General features: G+C 51.4%; 1 protein-coding gene across 2 annotated transcripts in view; it reads left to right on the top strand.

The window, feature by feature from the left end:
* KBTBD12 (kelch repeat and BTB domain containing 12) overlaps positions 1–19,809 on the top strand; it is a 50,868-nt gene that overhangs the window by 20,478 nt on the left and 10,581 nt on the right. For both annotated transcript variants that reach the window (XM_019984633.2, XM_070777026.1), the window contains exon 5: positions 18,060–18,257. In XM_019984633.2, coding sequence (XP_019840192.2) covers positions 18,060–18,257 — 198 coding nt within the window. The remainder of the gene's footprint in view (positions 1–18,059; positions 18,258–19,809) is intronic.

Below are 19,809 nucleotides of genomic sequence, written 5' to 3'. Positions count from 1 at the left end.
GGGTAACAGAGAAATGGCAAAAAAAAAAAAAAAAGAAATATGGGCTGAAAGCAACCAAGGCTTTGAGTAGTTTCTTTTTTTTTAATCTAAGTGGGAGCCATTATCTCTTGGCTGCGAGCACAGCATGAAGGAAAATAATTAAAGCACTGCAACGTTAATAGTTGTGTGATTTTAAGCACAAGAACATTATGTCACATGCTTTACGACTGCCTCAGTTAGGAGACTCACTTGAGATCATAATTAAGTTTTTCCTCTGGGTATACATTTGTTGCTTTTGTTATAAGCACATGCAGTGCCATCGCCCAGTAGAGATAACATCAATGCTAGGACCAGTCTCCTGGGATTGATGTCTATGGAACTCAAGGAGCACAGGGCCGATCTACTGATTATATTGCAGCTGGAGGCAGTCGAAAGTGGGAGAGAAGTGATTGTCGATGGAAGCGCAATGAGATCCCCAGCCCCTCCCCAGCGTGAAAACACGACTAAGCTAAATGTGAAGTAAAACCAACAGGGTCGTTTTTGTAAATTGTATGGAAAGGACCAGATGGTCAATACAGAAATCAGGTTGACCATATTCTTTGCAGCTAAAGATGGAGAAGTTGTATACAGTCAGCAAAAACAAGACCAGGAGCTGACTGCGGCTCAGATCATGAAGTCCTTACTGCAAAATTCAGACTTAAACTGAAGAAAGTAGGGAAAACCACTAGGCAATTCAAGTAGGACTTAAATCACATCCCTTACGATTATACAGTGAAATTGATTAATAGATTCTAGGGATTAGATCTGATAGACAGAGGGCCTGAAGAACTATGTACAGAGGTTCCTAACATTGTACAGGAGGCGGTGACCAAAACTATCCCAAAGAAAAAGAAATGCAAGAAGGCAAAATGAATCTGAAGAGTTTTTACAAACAGCTGAGGAAAGAAGAGAAGCAAAAGGCAGAGGAGAAAGGGAAAGATACACCCAACTGACTGCACAGTTCCAGAGAAGAGCAAGGAGGGATAAGAAAGCCTTCCTCAGTGATCAGTGCAAAGAAATAGAGGAAAAGAATAGAATGGGAAAGACTAGAGATCTCTTCAAGAAAAGCGGAAATGCCAAGAGAACATTCCACGCAAAGATGGGCACAAGAAATGACAGAAATGGCAAGGACCTAAAGAAACAGATAAGATTAAGAAGAGATGACAAGAATACACAGAAGAACTGTACAAAAAAGGTCTTAATGACCTGAATAACCACGATGGTGTGATCACTCACCTAGAGCCAGACGTCCTGGAATGTGAAATCAAGTGGGCCTTAGGAAGCATCACTACGAACAAAGCTAGTGGAGGTGATGGAATTCCACCTGAGCTACTTCAAATCCTAAAAGAAGATGCTGTTAAAGCACTGCACTCAATATGCCAGCAAATTTGGAAAACTCAGCAGTGGCCACAGGACTGGAAAAGGGCAGTTTTCATTCCAAACCCAAAGAAAGGCAATGCCAAAGAATGTTCAAACTACCGCACAATTGCGCTCATTTCACATGTTAGCAAGGAAATCCTTAACATCCTTCAAGCTAGGCTTCAACAGTACACGAAGCAAGAACTGTCACATGTACAGACTGGATTTTGAAAAGGCAGAGGAACCAGAGATCAAATTGCCAACATCCATTGGATCATAGGAAAAGCAAGGGAATTCCAGAAAAACATCTACTTCTGCTTCATTGACTATGCTAAAGCTTTTGACCATGTGGATCACAACAAACTGTGGAAAACTCTTAAAGAGATGGAAATACCAGACCTCTTTACCTGCCTCCTGAGAAACCTGTATGCAACAGTTAGAAAAAAAGCAACAGTCAGAACCAGACGTGGAACAACAGACTCGTTCAAAATTGGGAAAGGAGTACGTCTTCTGTATATTGTCACCCTGCTTATTTAACTTCTGTGCAGAGTACATCATGTGAAATGCCAGGCTAGATGAATCACAAGCTGGAATCAAGATTGCTGGGAGAAATATCAACAATCTCAGATATGCAGATACCACTCTAATGGCAGAAAGAGAAGAGGAACTAAAGAGCCTTTTGATGAAGGTGAAAGAAGAGAGTGAAAAAGCTGGCTTAAAACTCAACATTTAAAAAAATTAAGATCATGGCATCCAGTCCCATCAGTTCAGTTCAGTTCAGTCGCTCAGTCGTGTCCAACTCTTTGCGACCCCATGAATCGCAGCACGCCAGACCTCCCTGTCCATCACCAACTCCTGGGGTTCACCCAGACTCACGTCCATCGAGTCAGTGATGCCGTCCAGCCATCTCATCCTCTGTCATCCCCTTCTCCTCCTGCCCTCAATCCCTCCCAGCATCACAGTCTTTTCCAGTGAGTCAACTCTTTGCATGAGGTGGCCAAAGTACTGGAGTTTCAGCTTTAGCATCATTCCTTCCAAAGAAATCCCAGGGCTGATCTCCTTCAGAATGGACTGGTTGGATCTCCTTGCAGTCCCATCACTTCATAGCAAATAGATGAGGGAAAAAACAGAAACAGTGACCGACTTTATTTTCTGCGCTCCAAAATTACTGCAGATGGTGACTGCAGCCATGAAATTAAAAGACGTTTGCTCCTTGGAAGAAAAGCTATGACAAACCTAGATAGCGTATAACAAAGCAGAGATATCACCTTGCCAACAAAGGTCCATCTAGTCAAAGCTATGGTTTTTCCAGTTCTCATGTATGGACGTGAGAGTTGAACCATAAAGAAGGCTGAGCGCCAAAGAATCGTTGCTTTCGAACTGTGGTGCTGAAGAAGACTCTTGAGACTCCCTTGGACAACAAGGAGATCCAATCAGTCAATCCTAAAGGAAATCAACCCTGAATATTCAGTGGAAGGATGGATGCTGAAGTTCCAATTCTTTGGCCACCTGATGCGAAGAACTGACTCATTGGAAAAGACCCTGATGCTGGGAAAGATTGAAGGTGGGAGGAGAAGGGGACGACAGAGGATGAGATGGTTAGATGGCATCACCAACTCAATGGACATGAGTTTGAGCAAGCTCCAGGAGATAGTGAAGGACAGGGAAGCCTGATGTGCAGCAGTCCATGGTGTCGCAAAGAGTCAGACATGACTTAGCAACTGAACACACACTTCTTAGTTCAAGGATTGTCCGTGGACCAGACGCTTCTGGGGGTCATCTGGAGCACCTCGGTTTAAGATCCCTAATGGGTGTGTGTCCAGTTCTGTTTACTTTCTGAAATTCTTTGAAAATGTTCATCCCATGTTAGATCTAAGTCAGCAATCTTCCATTCCAGTGCATTTTTTCTGAGACTCGTTTTTCAGATTAGAGTCCATTTACAAAAAGAATTGTTGTTTGTTGTTCAGTCGCTAAGTCGTGTCTGACTCTTTGCAGTTCCATGGACTGTAGTCCGCCAGGATCTTCTGTCCATGGTATTTTCCCAGCAAGAATATTGGAGTGGGTTGCCATTTCCTTCTCCAGGGGATCTTCCTGACCCAAGGATCGAACCCAGGTGTCTTGTGTTGGCAGGCAGATTCTTCGCCGCTGAGCCGCCACGGTGTGGTATAAAAAAAGACAAGGTTTTCTGTGCCGTAACTCCTGGGTGCACCCAGGAAAGCGCAAAGCTCCCTCGACTCTGTGTTTAAAGTCTCCTGCTGGCTCACCTTAATGGGCGTTTGCATTTTGAATCTTTGTGTTATTGTTACTTGTCCAGCAGCACGTAGATGATCACATGGACAAGGCCTTTGTCTGCAAAAGGTTCATCGTCTTACTTACAGGAACACTGCCTTTAAGTGGGTGGACTGTCCAGCTTTGCAGTCTGAGTTCGCGGTAGTGCAGAAACTTTTCCTGGCGTTGGAAATTGAGAGTCTGTATAGCTACATTTTCCAGATAATTGATGCCAGCATCTTGACCATTTTGCTTATTTGGCTGTGTTGGGTCTTAGCTTCGTCGTTCGGGATCTTTCGTTGAGGTGCGCGGACTCTCTAGTTGTGGCAGTGGGGCTCAGTAGTTACAACGCGTGGGCTTAGCTGTCCCACGACAGGCGGGATCCTAGTTCCCCGACCAGGGATGGAACCTGCATTCCCCTGCAATGCACGGTGGATTCTTTGTTTTTCAGCGTTTTCGAGATCATTTTCTTTCATGTGTGTTTCCGTGGTATTTATGTAAGTTTTCCATTTCATTTTTCAGATGATATTTATGCAAAACTTGGTAAGATTCTCTGAGAAATCTTGGTTCCTTTCTTTTTAAAAAATTAATCAACTTTAATGGAGGGTGATTACTTTACAATACTGTGGTGGGTTTTGCCACACGGGAGCACGTGCGGCCACTGGAGCACCAGGGAAGTCCCCGTGCCAGCACCTTTAAGTGTCAAATTTTGGCCAACATCTTTAACTAGAAAAAAACAATGTTAAGTTATCACATTCTTCTCTATCTCGTGAGAAATCACTTGGAGGGAAAGTAATAGTTACCGAAGAATCACTGAACGCCAGGTGCTGTTTCCACGCACGGTCAGTTTTCACAACAGCCTGGAAGCGAAGGCCTCTGTTTCCTTTTATCACCCAGTGTGATTAAATCTGGGATTCAGACCCAAATCTGTCCCACTTCAAAGCTAAAGTAACTTTAAAAGTGACTCGGTCATCATGAGCATCAAAGTCGCACTCCCTGCGTGTGCGTGCCGTCCCCTGGGTTCGAAGGACGGCTTCTGCTGGCTGCCGCGTCTCGACGGCCCTTCCTTTGCCCTTCGCTGCCGTTACGCTTTCTTCACTTCCCACTGCTGTCGCGCCCCGTCCAGACGAGACTGTGCAGACGACCTACCTGCACTGCCCGTGTCCGCCGTTGTGCAGACGCACAGACCGTACTGATACGTCCTCTGGGGCCAGTAGGCCAGGTGTTTTCAGCACAGACTCCAGGTTTTGCAGAGTCAAGTTCCGATGCCCATCACGGCCCCGCTGCTGCCTCTGTTCGGGGTTTGCACCCGTGTGCTGGGCGTGCGGTCTGGCCTCTGTCATGTGAGGGGGACCGTTACAGAGCTGAAGCCACAGGGACTGGGAAGCCTCAGATCTAACTATCGCAGGGAGGGAGGTAGTCACAAGGGGCAGTCTGGGCTGTGTGATGAACGGCCTCACCTTCACCGGGTTATGGTTTTATAAGTCTTCTGAGTTAATCCCATCTGTACAAAGACTCCCCAAGTGGCTTCTTGGCTGAAACAAAGTTCCTCCTGCAGACAGACCCTACCCTGTAAGTTACGAATACCCTGTGATTTCCCTGGTGGTCAGACGGTAAAGCGTCTGCCTGCAACGCAGGAGACCTGGGTTCCATCCCTGGGTCGGGAAGATCCCCTGGAGAAGGAAATGGCCACCCGCTCCCGCATTCTTGCCTGGAGAGTCCCACGGACAGAGGAGCCTTGTGGGCTGCAGTCCACGGGGTTGCAAAGAGTCAACCACAACTAAGCGACTTCACTTTATGATTTCCAGCAAGTGGGTTGACTTCTCTGAGTCTGTTTTCTTCGTTCATAAAACGAGGCACTTAAGAGAGATGAAGGCTGTGCTGTGTGTTCAGGAGCCCAGGAAACAGTAGAGATGGTGATTATTACCTTGTGAAATAAGCTGGGGAGGGAGGGCTCCCTCCGCGGTCCGATGGTTAAGGCTTCTCACTTCCCATGCAGGGGGCGTGGGTTTGGTCCCGGCTCGAGGAACTAACATCCACGTGCCTCACAAAGCAACCAAAAACAAACACAACAAAACAGCAACAAAACAGGTGTGTGTGTGTCAGTGCGTTACTCGCTCAGTCGTGTCTGACTCTTGGCGACCCCGTGGACTGTAGCCCACCAGGCTCCTCGTCCATGGGACTCTCCAGGCAAGAATGCTGGAGCGGGTGGCCATTTCCTTCTCCAGGGGATCTTCCCGACCCAGGGATGGAACCCAGGTCTCCTGCGTTGCAGGCGGATTCTTGACTCTCTGAGCCACCAATTAAAAACGTGTTTTTAAAAAAGTGGCAGGGGGTGCCCTTACACTGTAGTGTCCTAACATGGCCCCAGATTCTTTCCCATCCTCAGAAGCATGAGGTATTCCAGCTCCTGCCCCGGCAGGTGTCCGCGCTGGCCTCGCGGCCCGGAGGGGGCATCCTGGTGCTGGGATCGCCTGTCCCCAGGCCTTTGGAGTCAAAGGACCCGTCTTTCTACTCTCCTCCCGCCCTCCCCTCGAGGACACGCGCAGTGGCCCGGTGTTCATTCATACAGCCTGCCCCTGCATGGGGGGAATACTGACCAGGACGTATTCCTCCTGTAGGAGCTAAAGCTGCGCACGTCAGACTGCCGGGCGCTCTCTCTGGCTAATGCTGCCCCTGGAGGTTTGATTCGCGTTGTAAAGATTTAAGTTAAAATCTGTACTAAATGTTTATTGTGAAAATGCCCATATTGGAAAACCACATCATGACAGACACCATGAATAATTTGAATTTAGATGAAAATGACCCCAGAAGTTATGACAGACTAGCAAAGAGTGCCTTAGTAAGCTATTGGGAGGTTGTTCCTGGAGAACTATATATTTCCTTCTTAACATACAAATACAGGCACTTCCCTGGTGGGTCAGTGGCTAAGACTCTGCACCTCCAACGCAGGGGGTCTGGGTTCGATCCCTGGTCAGGGAACTAGGTCCCGCATGCTGCAACTAAGACCTGACATAACGAAATAAATAAATAAATGTTTAAAAATAAAATAACAATTCAGGAAAGCGTCTGTCTAGGTTGTTGCTAAAGTGACTCCACTGTCCATGCATTTACATGTGTATTTAGTAGGGAAGCTCTTCTGGTGGTGACTTTCTGTTCACGCGTTTACGTGTGTATTTTTACGTGTGTGTTTAGTAGGGAAGTCTTCTGGTGGTGACTTTCTGGAGCACTTAAAATAATTTAAATAGTCTCCAGGAAGCCTTATGAGTAAACTGCATGCACACTCAGTCGTGTGCAACTCTTTGCGACCCCAAGGATGGTAGCCCTCCAGGCTCCTCTGTCCATGGGATTCTCCAGGCAAGAATATTGGAGTGGGTTGCCTTTTCCTCCTCCAGGGAATCTTCCCAACCCAGGGATCAAACCCGAATCTCCTGCATTGCAGGCAGATTCTTTACCACTGAGCCAATGATGCCCTTTAAAAACTCCAGGTATTTTAAATAAGTTGATTTCCACGCCGACTTTTTCCTGAGAGCTCCCTTGGGCAGCCGGTTCTCAGGAAGAGCAGGGAAGAGGGGCTGTGTCTTAACAGAACCCTGCCCATCACCAACTCCCGGAGCTCACTCAAACTCATGTCCATCCAGTCGGTGATGCCATCCAGCCATCTCATCCTCTGTCGTCCCCTTCTCCTCCTGCCTTCAATCTTTCCCAGCATCAGGGTCTTTTCCAATGAGTCAGTTCTTCGCATCAGGTGGCCAAAGGATTGGAGTTTCAGCTTCAGCATCAGTCCTTCCAATGAATATTCAGGACTGATCTCCTTTAGGATGGACTGGTTGGATCTCCTTGTAGTCCAAGGGACTCTCAAGAGTCTTCTCCAACACCACAGTTCAAAAGCATCAATTCTTCAGTGCTCAGCTTTCTTTATGGTCCAACTCTCACATCCATACATGAATACTGGGAAAACCACAGCTTTGACTAGACGGACCTTTGTCAGCAGAATAATATGCTCTCTGGGTTGGTCATGGCTTTCCTTCCAAGGAGCAAGCATCTTTTAATTTCATGGCTGCAGTCACCATCCACAGTGATTTTGGAGCCCAAGAAAATAAAATCTGTCACTGTCTCCACTTTTTACCCTTACGCTTCCATGCAGCAATGGGACCGGATGCCATGATCTTGGCCCCCGACCAGGGATCACAGCTGCACCCCCTGCATTGGAAGGTGGCGTCTTAGCCCCGGGACTGCCGGAGCAGTCCTCTGTACACTCTTTGTGGTAAAGTTCTGAGAAAGAAAACCTTCTGGGCTCCACCTCATTAAACCCAACTCTGGATGCTCTGCTATAAAATACTGACAGAATGTGATACCGAGGGTTCTCTCTCTGAAAACAGTTTTTGTGAGACAGAATTCGGATTTCATAGTATCAGTTGCAGCTTTGGGCGCAGTATGCTTCTTCTGCAATGGCAGTGCACTCATAAATATGCCTGGGGTTTTCCTCAAGTGTTTTTAAAAAGCCAAATTGGATGCCGAAGTTCCTTTAACTTGATGGGTCAGGCGAAGTCAAATATAGAAAGTGAGCCGGGAGAGCTATTTGTGGAAATGCTGAGACCTGTCCTGGGCCGGCCCCGGCAGCCACTCGGCCACATCCCTGTCCGCCACACCGCAGGCCCTGGGGGTCACCCCCGAACAAGCCTCCCTTCTGCAGCTGGCTTTCCTCTCTCCCCTCTGCTTTTAAGCCTCTGCGTCTAGACCAGTGCACCCTCAGGGTCTGGCAGGACGCCACCCCTCGAGGTGCTTTGTGTGAATCGGGGGTGCTGCTCTCAGCAGGACTCTGGCCAGGCTCCCCGGACACCCAGGGGCAGAGAGCTGACCCGCTCGTCTGGGTGTGTCCGTTCTGGCCGCCGGCCTGGCTGCCCCTCGTGACCGGCGCTCACAAACATCAGTTGATGGAACTGACCTTTCTCTCCTGCTCCTCCACCAGGGCAAAAAGCCTCAAACAGCGTCAGAGTTCCAGGCGTTGTAGGGAATTTTGCAAAGCACAGATTTTTCACTTTCCTGTCCAGGCAGCCAGCTAATACCAAGTCTCCCCACGGGGCCATGGGGTCGTTTTCACTGGGTGATGGCACCCCTCGATGGGGGTGGTTACGTGGAAGGTTCCAGTTGCTGCAATAAATGCGTGTCAGTAAGCAGTCCAGAGGTGAATTACGAGAGGACCAAGCTTCATCATTGTTCTGATTTTGCCTGTTTATGTCTTTTGATAAAATTTGAAGCAGTATTTTTTTAATGTTTTGCAAAGTAAGCTTTAAAAAAATTTTTTTTTAATTTATTTTTACTTTTTTTTTGCTGCAGCAAGCGGCTTGTGAAATCTTAGTTTCTGCACCAGGGTTTGAACCTGTGCCCCCTGCATTGGAGGCACAGAGTCTTAACCACTGGGCCACCAGGGAAGTCCCCTTGAAGCAGGTTTTAAAAAATATAAACATGTGTCATATCACCCAAGCTATTCATTAATGGCAGATTCCTGGCCCCGACCTGTGGCGAATTCTGGGCTGGCAGGTCTGAAGTGGGGCCTGGGGTCTGGTCTGTGGGAAACGCTGGGCGACTCTGGTATGAATGCCCGCAGGGATGCATGTGGCAAAGTTCAGATGCTGGGTGAGGAAGGGAAGAGGAGACACTGTGTTCAGGGAGGGTGTTTTCATATGCTCACCACACTGACTAAGCCTCTGGTGCATGAGCCGCCCCGGCTGGTGTTTAGGAAAGACCAGAGGTGAAGGGACAGGGGACCCCCCTGCACAGCGCGTGTCCCAGGAACACAGGTCAGGCACTGCTCGGAGCTCCCTGTGTCTGCACGTCCTCAGGGCGGGCTCTGGGTGTGCTCTGATCTCAGCCTGAGAGTCTTCTGGGCCTAGAGATTCGCTTCTTAGGCTCATGCTGGACAAGGAAAGAAGGTGCCTTTTCAACGGCCAAAGCAGTTCAGTGGGGAGTCCCAGTGCCGCCTTTATTCTGAGAGCAGACTTGAGTTTAGAGACGCAACAGCTGAAGTGGCTTTGAACCAGAGAGAATGGCTCGCCGTGTTTTTGCGGTCAGTACCCATGAGAGGTCTTTCCAGGGAACCCTGTGAAGGGCTTTCGCCTTGATTACCTGGCGCCCTCACTGGGGAGCCCAGAATCAAGGGCTCCCAGAGGCCAGAGTTTGCCTGGGATTCTCACTGGCGTGCTGCAGTCCACGGGGCTGCAGAGAGTCCACGGGGCCGCAGAGAGTCCACGTGACTGAGCGACTGAACTGAACTCACGTCACAACTCAGCTCTAGTCACTTTCATCACTGATCTCCTACAGACCCAGAGTCGGCAGTTCCACGTTTCAGTGTGGCGGTTAGTGCGAACTTGCTCTCTGTTGGATCGATATATAATTGTAATGCTGTATTTCTTATTTGCCTTCAATTTCCCAAGACTGAGGTTTATTCACAAAAAAAACCCACAAACCACACACACAAAGGCTTAGACTTGCTCTCCAGCACCTCGGAGAGACAGGAAGTCAACGTCCGAAATATACGTACAGATTGCTTAAAGGTAACTGGAGGGGCTTCCCCGGTGGCCCAGAGGTGAAGAGTCTGCCTGCCTGTGCAGGAGACACAGCTCTGATCCCGGTCTGGGGAGACCCCACAGGCCTCGGAGCAACTGAGCTGGTGAGCCACAACTGCTGAAGCTCACACGCCCTGGAGCCCGCGCTCACCAACAAGAGAAGACACCGCAGTGAGAAATCGCAACTAGAGAAAAGCTGCCCCGCAACTAAGACCAGCACAGCCAAAAATAAATACATGAAATTATATATACACATAAAACCAACCAGACGTGCACAGCGATTTTGACGCTGAAAGCAGAGAATGTCAGAAGCTGCTCCGGTGTGAAAGCCCGGGTGGACAGGGATGAGGCCGCTACCAAGAACAGATGAGAGACGTCTGGCGGACGCTGTCTGGGTCTCTGACTTGTTTGTGTTTGCAGAGGAGCGTAAGGGTGCAGCCGAAACCCTGGGCAGTACACTTCCTATGCTTTGCTGTCATGAAAAGAGGTAAATTGCTCAAAGCCACACCAAAACCAAGTATTCGTTCAGCAAAGCAAGTCCAGGTCTGTCTCCACGCGGCCTGGTGTACAGAACCGTCTGTGTCTGGGGCATGCTGTGGAAGCAGAGTGTATAGTTACTTCTCAGTCCTTAAGAGAACCTTGACTCTGGTATCATCAGTTCACTAAGGCAGGGATAATGTAGTATATGTTTTAAAACAGCATGAAGAGTTGAAATGGAAAGTTTTTAATGCTTTAAAGAAGAAGATATCGATTTTAAAATCCTGTCGTTTTTGAGTACAATGCATTATCTTCGAGTAGTTTATCCTGATTCGTGTGTGTGATAATTTTTTCGATACTCCCTTCCTTTCCCCTTTCTTGGGTAGATATAGGAATGAGCACAAATTATCACTTTCTATAAATGATTTTATTTAGACACGAGGTCAATATGCCGTATTTATTAAGACTTTTTTATTTTGCTGTTCTGTGCAGCTTGTGGGACCTTAGTTCAGCGACCGGGGATCAAACCTGGGCCCAGCTATGAAAGCGCTGGAGTGCTAACCACTGGGCCACCGGGGAAGCCCCGAGGTCTTTTCTCTACAGTAACTATTCACCACACACTATCAAGCCCCCTTTAGAAGAACCTCAGGGAACAGAATGCTGCATACTCTGCCTTCACACTTTCCATCTGTGCGTCTACGTTCGCAAGCTGAGGAGTACACCTGATTAAAGCACCTTTTCTCGGTCACCAGACAGAGTTGTTGGTATAAACTCAGCCTGTGTCCTGCAGGGTACATCCAGCCCGAGTTAGGGAGGTCAGTGACTCTTCAGGCAGGCAGACCTGGGGGCAAAGGTGAGCCCACGACAGACACCGACAAGCTCCGTATCTGCCCCGGGAGTCCTGTGTCCTTACGCAGACCGTGTTTATAATCTGACAGGAAGTGAGTGTTCAGCTGTTTGGACTTAGGGCTTGACCAGTTCCAGAAAGCTAGTCGTCACTTTGTGTTTTGACAGAAGAGTAGAAGAAGAAAATGGTACCCACGATGTGGGGAAGGGGCTGGACCACGCACACACTCAGTTAAGTTTTGTTTCCCGACTGTCTGCCCCAGTGAGGAGCGTGGGGTACACGGCTGTGAACGAGACACCCTTCTGCTGTCCACCCTGCAGCCCAGAAAGACACACAGGACCAGCATCTTTATAGGAACCTTGATCTCTGTTCACAGAGCAGCAGGCACCTGCAGGAGGGAATGGCCGCCTGCAGAGACACAATGCCTTTCTTCGGGGTGATGGCTGAGCTGAGCCTTGAAGTAGGGATTTGTCCTCCTGGGGAGGAGAGACCCGTCCAGGCAGAGACCAGCCTCCACAGAGGTCTAGAGGGGAACTACCTCACTGTTCGGGGCCCAGGCTGAGCCAGCCTGAAGCACAGGGTGCCGCGAACAGGGCGGCCAGGGAGACAGGCAGGGAGGGGAGGAGTGGGCAGAGGGATGGCTGAAAGCCAGGCACACCTCCGGGAGACGGACAGACCCGAGACGTCTGGGGGCTCCGGCCTGAGGGTGGCGAGGTGCCGGGAGGCCAGTTCCGAGGTTCTGACCTTGGCAGGCATTCCCTTCACCCCCCTGCGGGCTCAGCTCCTGGACCTGCTGGGACCTGCAGGACGAGCTGGGGAGGACGGTCAGGGCAGAAACGATGCAGAGATGGGTCAGCGTCTGGAAGAGCAGAGGGGCAAGGCACGCTGAGTCCCACAGACACCCAGGACTGGGCCGGAGGGAAGCCCAGCGGTTGTCCAGAATCAGCCACAGATAAGGCTGCAGCTTCTTTGGTGCCCGGGACTTGGAGCCAGAACTTCTGTCAACTGTCTGCATTCCCACTTGGTAACTGTCAGACACTTGACGCACTCGAATTTCCCTCCAAAGTCAAGCAGAGTCGAGCGCTAACCAGTGGAACTTGGTCTTTCAGCTCTTTTATTCGATTTTCCCCGATCATCTGTTTGGAAGAGCAAGCAGGCTGCTGATGGACGGGCAGGGTCAGAGGGTGAGCAGGGCGCCACACACAGAGCAACGCTGCCCGGGTGGTGAGCCGGACACTCCTGGGCGTGGCCGGGGAGTTTGTGAAGGCAGGTGGCCCTGCCTTTCACCGTGTGCTGAAGGGCTTTTTTTCTTTTCTGAAAATACCCATTAGAGCCCTGAGTTAACTAACAAGGGACAAGAAGTGAAGTTGTATCTTCTGGGGTTCAGGCTTCACATCTGGAACTCCTAAATGAGAGCAGAAGAAAAGCAGAGCTCTTCCCTGGTGGCTCAGTGGCAACGAATCTGTATACCAATGCGGCGCGGGGACATGGGTTTGATTCCTGACCCGGGAAGATGCCAAAAACCACGGGGCAACTAAGCCCACGGGCCACAGCTACTGAAGCCCGCACGCCCTAGAGCCTGTGCCCTGCACCGAGAGATGCCACCGCGATGAGAAGCCCATGGACACAACTAGAGAAAAACCTATGCACAGCAATGAAGACCCAGCACAGCCATACATAAATAAATATGAATAAAAGAAGAGAGCAGGCAGCCTGAGTGAGAATGACGCCGCCCGGGCATTATATTGTCAGGAAGAGACTGCACCCACATGTGAGTCAGAGCAGCCCCTCCCCCCGACCCGAGGCGGCCTCACTCCCGGACGCCGCCCCCAAACAGGACCCTCCCGCCTGCCTCCTGTGGGGCACCTGACAGTTCCCACCCCCGAAACGCTCGACCTGATGCGCCGTCAGGGAACCTGTCTCCCTGCCCGGAGGCTCAGCTTATCGCTCAGCGCTTCAGCCTCTGATCGCCTCCATCCAACCTCGAAGGAAGCGTTTAATAGATTCGCCCCTTCAGTCAGCAAGCCCTTAATTACAGACACGCAGATAATTAAGTTGAGAGCAAGCAAACCGAAGACCTCAGTGGCTCCCGTGAACACCGGCTTTCTAACACAGCGTCCTGGAACATGGAGGAGGGATGGCCATCCCCTGGACCTGCTGCATGCCGGCCGCTTGCTGTCGCGGGTGTGTGGGAAGAAATCAAACTCCTGTCCTAGCGGTGATGCTTGGGTTTGCAACACACTTCTGCTCCTCCTCACCACTCTCCCCCTTCATGTGTAAGTTAATCTTTGCAACGCTTTACGAAACTGAAATTATTATCCAAAACTTACAGATGAGACATTTGAGACTTAGAGAAATTATATTGCCCAAAGCTGTCCTGGTGGCTCAGACAGTAAACAATCTGTCTGCCATGGGGGCGACCTGGGTTCGGTTCCTGGGTGGGGAAGATGCCCTGGAAGAGGGCGTGGCAGCCCACTCCAGGATTCCTGCCTGGAGACTCCCATGGACAGAGCAGCCTGGCGGGCTACGGTCGCAAAGAGTCAGACACGACTGAGCAACCAACACCTCCACTTTCATCTTCTGTTTTCAAAAGCCCACAGGTTTTTTCCAAGGCCCATGGGAGCCGGCAGCAGTGAATATATTTATTAAAGCTTGCTAAGGGACTTCCCTGGAAGTCCAGGGGCTAAGGCTCCTAGCTCCCAATGCAGGAGACATGGGTTCAGTGCTTGATCAGGGAACATGGTCTCACATGCTGCAACTGAGACCTACAACAACCAAATAAATATTTCTTTTAGACGAAAAAAAAAAAGAGCTTGTTGAGCCATGGAAGCAACTCTGGGAGCTTGTCAGAAGTGCTCCAGAATCACCCTTCCTTTGGGGTCCAGCCCAGAGCGGGGCAGAATAAGCTCCTGATGGCAGCCTGCGGGGGAGGGACACAGGAGCAACCCCCGCACTGCAGCCAAGGCCCCGTGGACAGCAGGTCCTAGCGGAAGTCAGGGAAGGACCACGCCCTGCCGTCCCCAACACCTGGCCAAGACTCTGTGCGGGGACACATTTCATCTCCGAACAGGGAAAGACCATGATGACCAAACACACAAAGAGCAGATCTTCATCTTGGTAGAAATAAAAGAGGAGAGAGAGGCACCCTCTTCTGTAATCTACCCCCTCCCACCCCAAGAGAATTACGGTTTGTATTTTGCCCCGGAGGTCCGCTGATGTAGGGCTTGTGAAGAGAACTTCCGTGCGCCTGTTTCTGAATACAGGCAAGTCAGGCTCTGGTGGCACAGAAGTGAGAGATCCGGGGCGGCTCATTGAAATTCTAAAGATGCTCTGATCCCATTGCAGGATCAAAAGCCTTCTCTCTTAGTGCAGGCGCTGACTTATTAATAAAGACATGCTTTCGTGGGATGGTTTATATAATCAGCCTCCACTTTCAGGTTAAGCTCAGTAAGTCGCTGGGACTAGAGGGCCACCGAGAATGTGCTTGGTGGTGGAATCACATCCAGGGGAGACGGGGTGCGTTCGGGGGCCGACGGTCATAAGCAAAGGCAGAGCCCGTGTCGCGCGAGTGGAGCCTGTGAGCTCTGCCAGCCAAGCAGCAGGCACAGCTACGTGAAGGGCTGAACGGCACCATTAAAGGCACTTAGCCACATGGAGATGGAAGTGACAAGCACTCCAATTATCCCAGCAACCTCCAGCACAAGCCCCCTGCTTCTTGTACATTATGCTGGGAGAGCTTCCCTGATGGGCTTTATGTGAACTTCTGATCTCATCCAGGGCGCTGGCTGCCGGCTGTGCCGGCCTGATGACCAGCGACTCGCATGCCCTCTGCTCGCCTCCACTGACCGATCATCACAAGCGCTCGTATTAACAACAGAAACCAGCCCGGCAACCGCCCTCCCCATCTCAGGGAGCGGGAGCTAAGCGGTCTCGTTCTTACCTGACGGGTGGTTGCCAGGGTCAGCGGCTACGGACAAAGCCTCTTCCTTAAAGCCGTCCTGCCCCTCGGACAGAGACTCCCTGATCTGTTGCACGAAGCAGCTTCTGGCCACCCCAGCGCCAGGGGGAAAGTGGGTCTGTGAGCGTCAGAGAGTGCAGCTGACTGAGGCTCGCGTGGCCCCTCCTTGGAAGTGCAGCCACTCAGACTTGGCACAGTAATGGGCTAAATTATTTATCCAGGCGGAGAAGAGAGAAAGCGCTAAGAGCTTCCTGTGCTTACAGCCTTCACCCCTGGATGTGTCCTGAGACAGGAAACGGGCCAGACTCCATCAGCAAAATGGGGGAAGAAAAGGCTTCCTCCCGCACTCTCCTCCATCGCTTCTACCCTGGGTGGGCCCAACCCGGGTGAGAACAAGCCATTCCCATCGGTCCTCTCGCATTCACTCAGGGCCGAGCGACACGCACTGTAACACGAGTACGGACGTGAGAGCTGGACCCTGAGGAAGGCTGAGCACCGAAGAATTGGTGTTTTCACACTGTGGTGCTGGAGAAGACTCTTGAGAGTCCCTTGGACTGCAAGGAGATCCAACAAGTCCATCCTAAAGGAGATCAACCCTGAATAGCCATTGGAAGGACTGATACGGAAGCTCCAATCCTTTGGCCGCCTGATGCAAAGAGCTGACTCATTGGAAAAGACCCCAATGGTGGGCAAGATTGAAGGCGGGAGGAGAAGGGGGTGACAGAGGATGAGATGGTTGGATGGCATCACTGACTTGATGGACATGAGTTTGAGCAAACGTCAGGAGATGGTGAAGGACAGGGAGGCCTGGCGTGTTGCAGTCCATGGGGTCGCAGAGAGTTGGACACGACTGAGCGACTGAGCGACAGCGAAGGAAGGAAGACTGAAAACCACACGGTGGTGGGCGGGAGGGCCGCACACGGCGGGGAGGGCCGCCGGCCACACATTGAGGCGAGGGCCGCTGGCCGCACATGGGCGGGCACGGGGTTAAATGGCAGAAGAGACGCCACCAGGCGTCCTGGGATTAGTCTCTAAGTGGCACGACGCTCTGGGCAGAGGCTGTGAGAGCCAAGAGGTCTCAATGCTGGTCTCGGTGTTGCTGTAGACACCAGAGCCAAGTGCCCCCACCGCCGCGACCCTTCTGGGACCCTCCGGGGTAGCGGAGGCTGGCACCGTCCCGACTCTGATGGGCCATGCAGAGCAGGTCATCCGATGGGGTCTGTGTGCAGTGAGGTCACCGATGAGAGGACTGCCTTCCCCTCCAGGGACCTCACCCGCTTCCCGGGAGCTGCACTTCAGACAGGCAGAGACAGCCTGACGTTTACAGCCTCTCCTTGTGGGGCAAGCTCCTGTTTCTTATTACGGTGGCTTGGAAATCCTTGTGCCATCACTGCCCCGGTGGAGGGTGGGACTTAGAGCCATAGTTCTGTACGTGGTGTTTCTGTGAGCTTGTTGCAGCCTCTGGACTTCCGAGCGTAACCGTGTCTCCTGTGAGGTGCCTGTCATGATGCCTGCTCTCTGTTTATTTGTCCGTGTGGCTTTCCACCCCTTAGCTTCCTAACGGCAGGAAATACGCCTCAGTCCTTTCCCAGCTCATCCCGAGCGCGCTGCAGACAGCACCTGTTGAATACATCGTGTTGCCGAAAACGGAAGACACAGTGGGCATTCGGGTTTGGGGCCTCCCTTTGAACCCTACAGCTAAAATTTACCAAAGGCTGGCCCTGCCCTGAGCTGGGAAGATTCCTGCCCCTTGAGAAGAGAGGGAGAGGGGACCCGGTGGTCAGGACTCTGCCCTTGCCTTGCACCGGGTACACTTTTGATCCCTCATCAGGGAGGTAAGATCCCACAAGCTAGGAGTCGGTGCTGCCAGAAATAAAACAAAAACAGGAGGAGAGGGAGAAACGTACTGGCGACCAGGAGGGGAAAGGATGTTTGCTCGACAGCCAGGTCCCTGGAATCCTCACGACCACAGGACGGTAGATGTCGGAACTGGGCCACCCTCACACTCAGACGGCAAAGTCTTCCTCTCAAGGGAGGGTCCCTGAGAGCCAGTGTGCGTCTGCCCTGAGCGTGAGCACAGACCGACAGGCACCAGGGGTCAATGGGGTTGGGCTTGGCGGTGTGCACAGCGGGCCTCACCACTGCTTAGCAAGTATCTCAGGATAGACGTGTGGAGAGAGTAACGTGGAGACTTCCATCACCATATGTAAACTAGAGAGCCAACGGGAATTTGCTGTATGTCCCAGGGAACCCCAACAGGGGCTCTGTATCAACCTAGAGGGGTGGGATGGGAGGGAGATGGGAGGGAGGCTCAACAGGGAGGGGACGTGTGTAGATCTATGGCTGATTCAGGTTGAGGTTTGACAGAAAACAGCAAAATTCTGCAAAGCAATTATCCTTCCATTAAAATAATTAATTTTAAAAAAGAAAGAAAGCACCCCGGGAGAAGTGCCAGTGAATGAGAATGCCCAGGCTATGAGCCTGGGGTGCGGGCCACGCAGGCAGGGGGCATGCCCACGGGGACGCCCCACCCAGGTCACTCTGTCCTGTGTCTGCTCCGCAGGTGGGATCGGCTGCGTCGGCCGGGACAAGGGCCAGGTCCGGAAGTGCCTGGACGTGGTGGAGATCTACAACCCAGACGGGGACTTCTGGAGAGAGGGGCCCCCGATGCCCGTGCCCCTGCTCGCGCTGCGCTCCAACTCCACCAGTGCGGGCGCCGTGGATGGGAAGCTGTATGTCTGCGGGGGCTTCCACGGAGCAGGTACCCACGGGGCTGGAAATGCCGCGGCACCGCCCTTAACCGACCCTACAGACAGTCCCAAGACGGGGGTGGGCTGAAAGGCTGCTGCTGAGCGGCGAAAGACGGCGGGATTCTTGGCCGCGGGAGGAAAGGAATTCAATCCGGGGCCAGTGACGCGGCTTGATCGCTCAGAGCTTTTGTGTATTAAAGTTTTATTACAGTATAATAGAGATAGAGAAAGCTTCTGACACAGACATCAGAAGAGGGCAGAAAGAGTGCTCCGCTGCTAGTCTTAGCTGGATGTTATATAGCTCCTGCTGCTGCTGCTGCTAAGTCGCTTCAGTTGTGTCCGACTCTGTGGGACCCCACAGACGGCAGCCCACCAGGCTCCCCCGTCCCTGGGATTCTCCACGCAAGAACACTGGAGTGGGCTGCCATTTCCTTCTCCAATGCATGAAAGTGAACGCTAATTAGAGAAAGGGAGTGTCTCAAACTCAGAGACTGGCACCAGGCCCCTCACCCGCAACACGCACTGAGATAACCTTGGCACCAGGTGAGTCTTCCCGGGCCACCAAACGATCGGCGTGAAATCTTTAAGGCAGACTTCTAAGCAAATATACAGTTTCATTAGCACAGATTAGGAGCACAATGCATGACTGAAACATCCTGGTTGGTCGAGTGGGTTCTGAGTCTTGGGCGGAACCGACTTGCAGGCAGAGTCTGGGGTAAATGCACAGGTACCTTGACACGGCTTAAGACGAACATTTCCATAAGGAAACTGCATTCTCAGCTCAAGGCTCAACAACAGTGCGTGTGGAGCCAGGTGTTGTCATGACGACACAGAATTTTAAGAGAAACCTTTGTAAATTTGTATCAAGAAGGAAAAATCGTAACCTTTGTAGTTCCTTTGCTCCTGCCGCTTTAGGGAGAGAGAAAAAGAGAAAAAGTGTCTGACACTTGCAGCCTGTTTCCCCCGTTTGGAGACCCCCGGCCTTCCTGCCTGTGGCCCTCTCAGGAGACTGACTCAAAGTCGGTGACCTCTGACCTTGGGCCTTCCACCCTCGGGGTGGGGGCTGCCCCCTCCTCGGTGGGTGGGGTCGGGTCTGTAACGTGCCTGGCACACGGCGGCCCCGAAATGAGAAGGAGTTGAACACGAGGGGAGGAGGACTGATGCCTGACTGTAGAGCTTAAACACACGAGGAGCCCACGGAACAGGAGTAACCGGCAGTGCTGGTACCAGCGGCGCCTGTCCCCGAAGGAAAGTCTTACTCTTGCACTGCAGCCACTCGAGACAGATTGCTTGAAAGCACTTCTAAGATAATACCTAACCCATGCATTCATCACCAGACTCAGTCTCCATAAATCTCACTGCTTCCGTTGTTGCAATCTGCGGTATGGATTTATAACTTTTAATGCAACAGGGAGAATCTTAAATATGCATAAATCTAATAAGCGGCTGTCTCCAGAGTTTGATTAGTTGCCCTGGTAACTAAGGTGGAAAGCACTTACAGCAAAAATGACGAGAAGTCCCACTCTAACCTCCCTAATGGATGCTCGAGGCCAGGACAGGTCT

Source organism: Bos indicus, chromosome 22, assembly GCF_029378745.1.
Source record: "Bos indicus isolate NIAB-ARS_2022 breed Sahiwal x Tharparkar chromosome 22, NIAB-ARS_B.indTharparkar_mat_pri_1.0, whole genome shotgun sequence".
Lineage (NCBI taxonomy): Eukaryota > Metazoa > Chordata > Mammalia > Artiodactyla > Bovidae > Bos > Bos indicus.
This window is presented reverse-complemented; position numbering and strand designations above follow the sequence as displayed.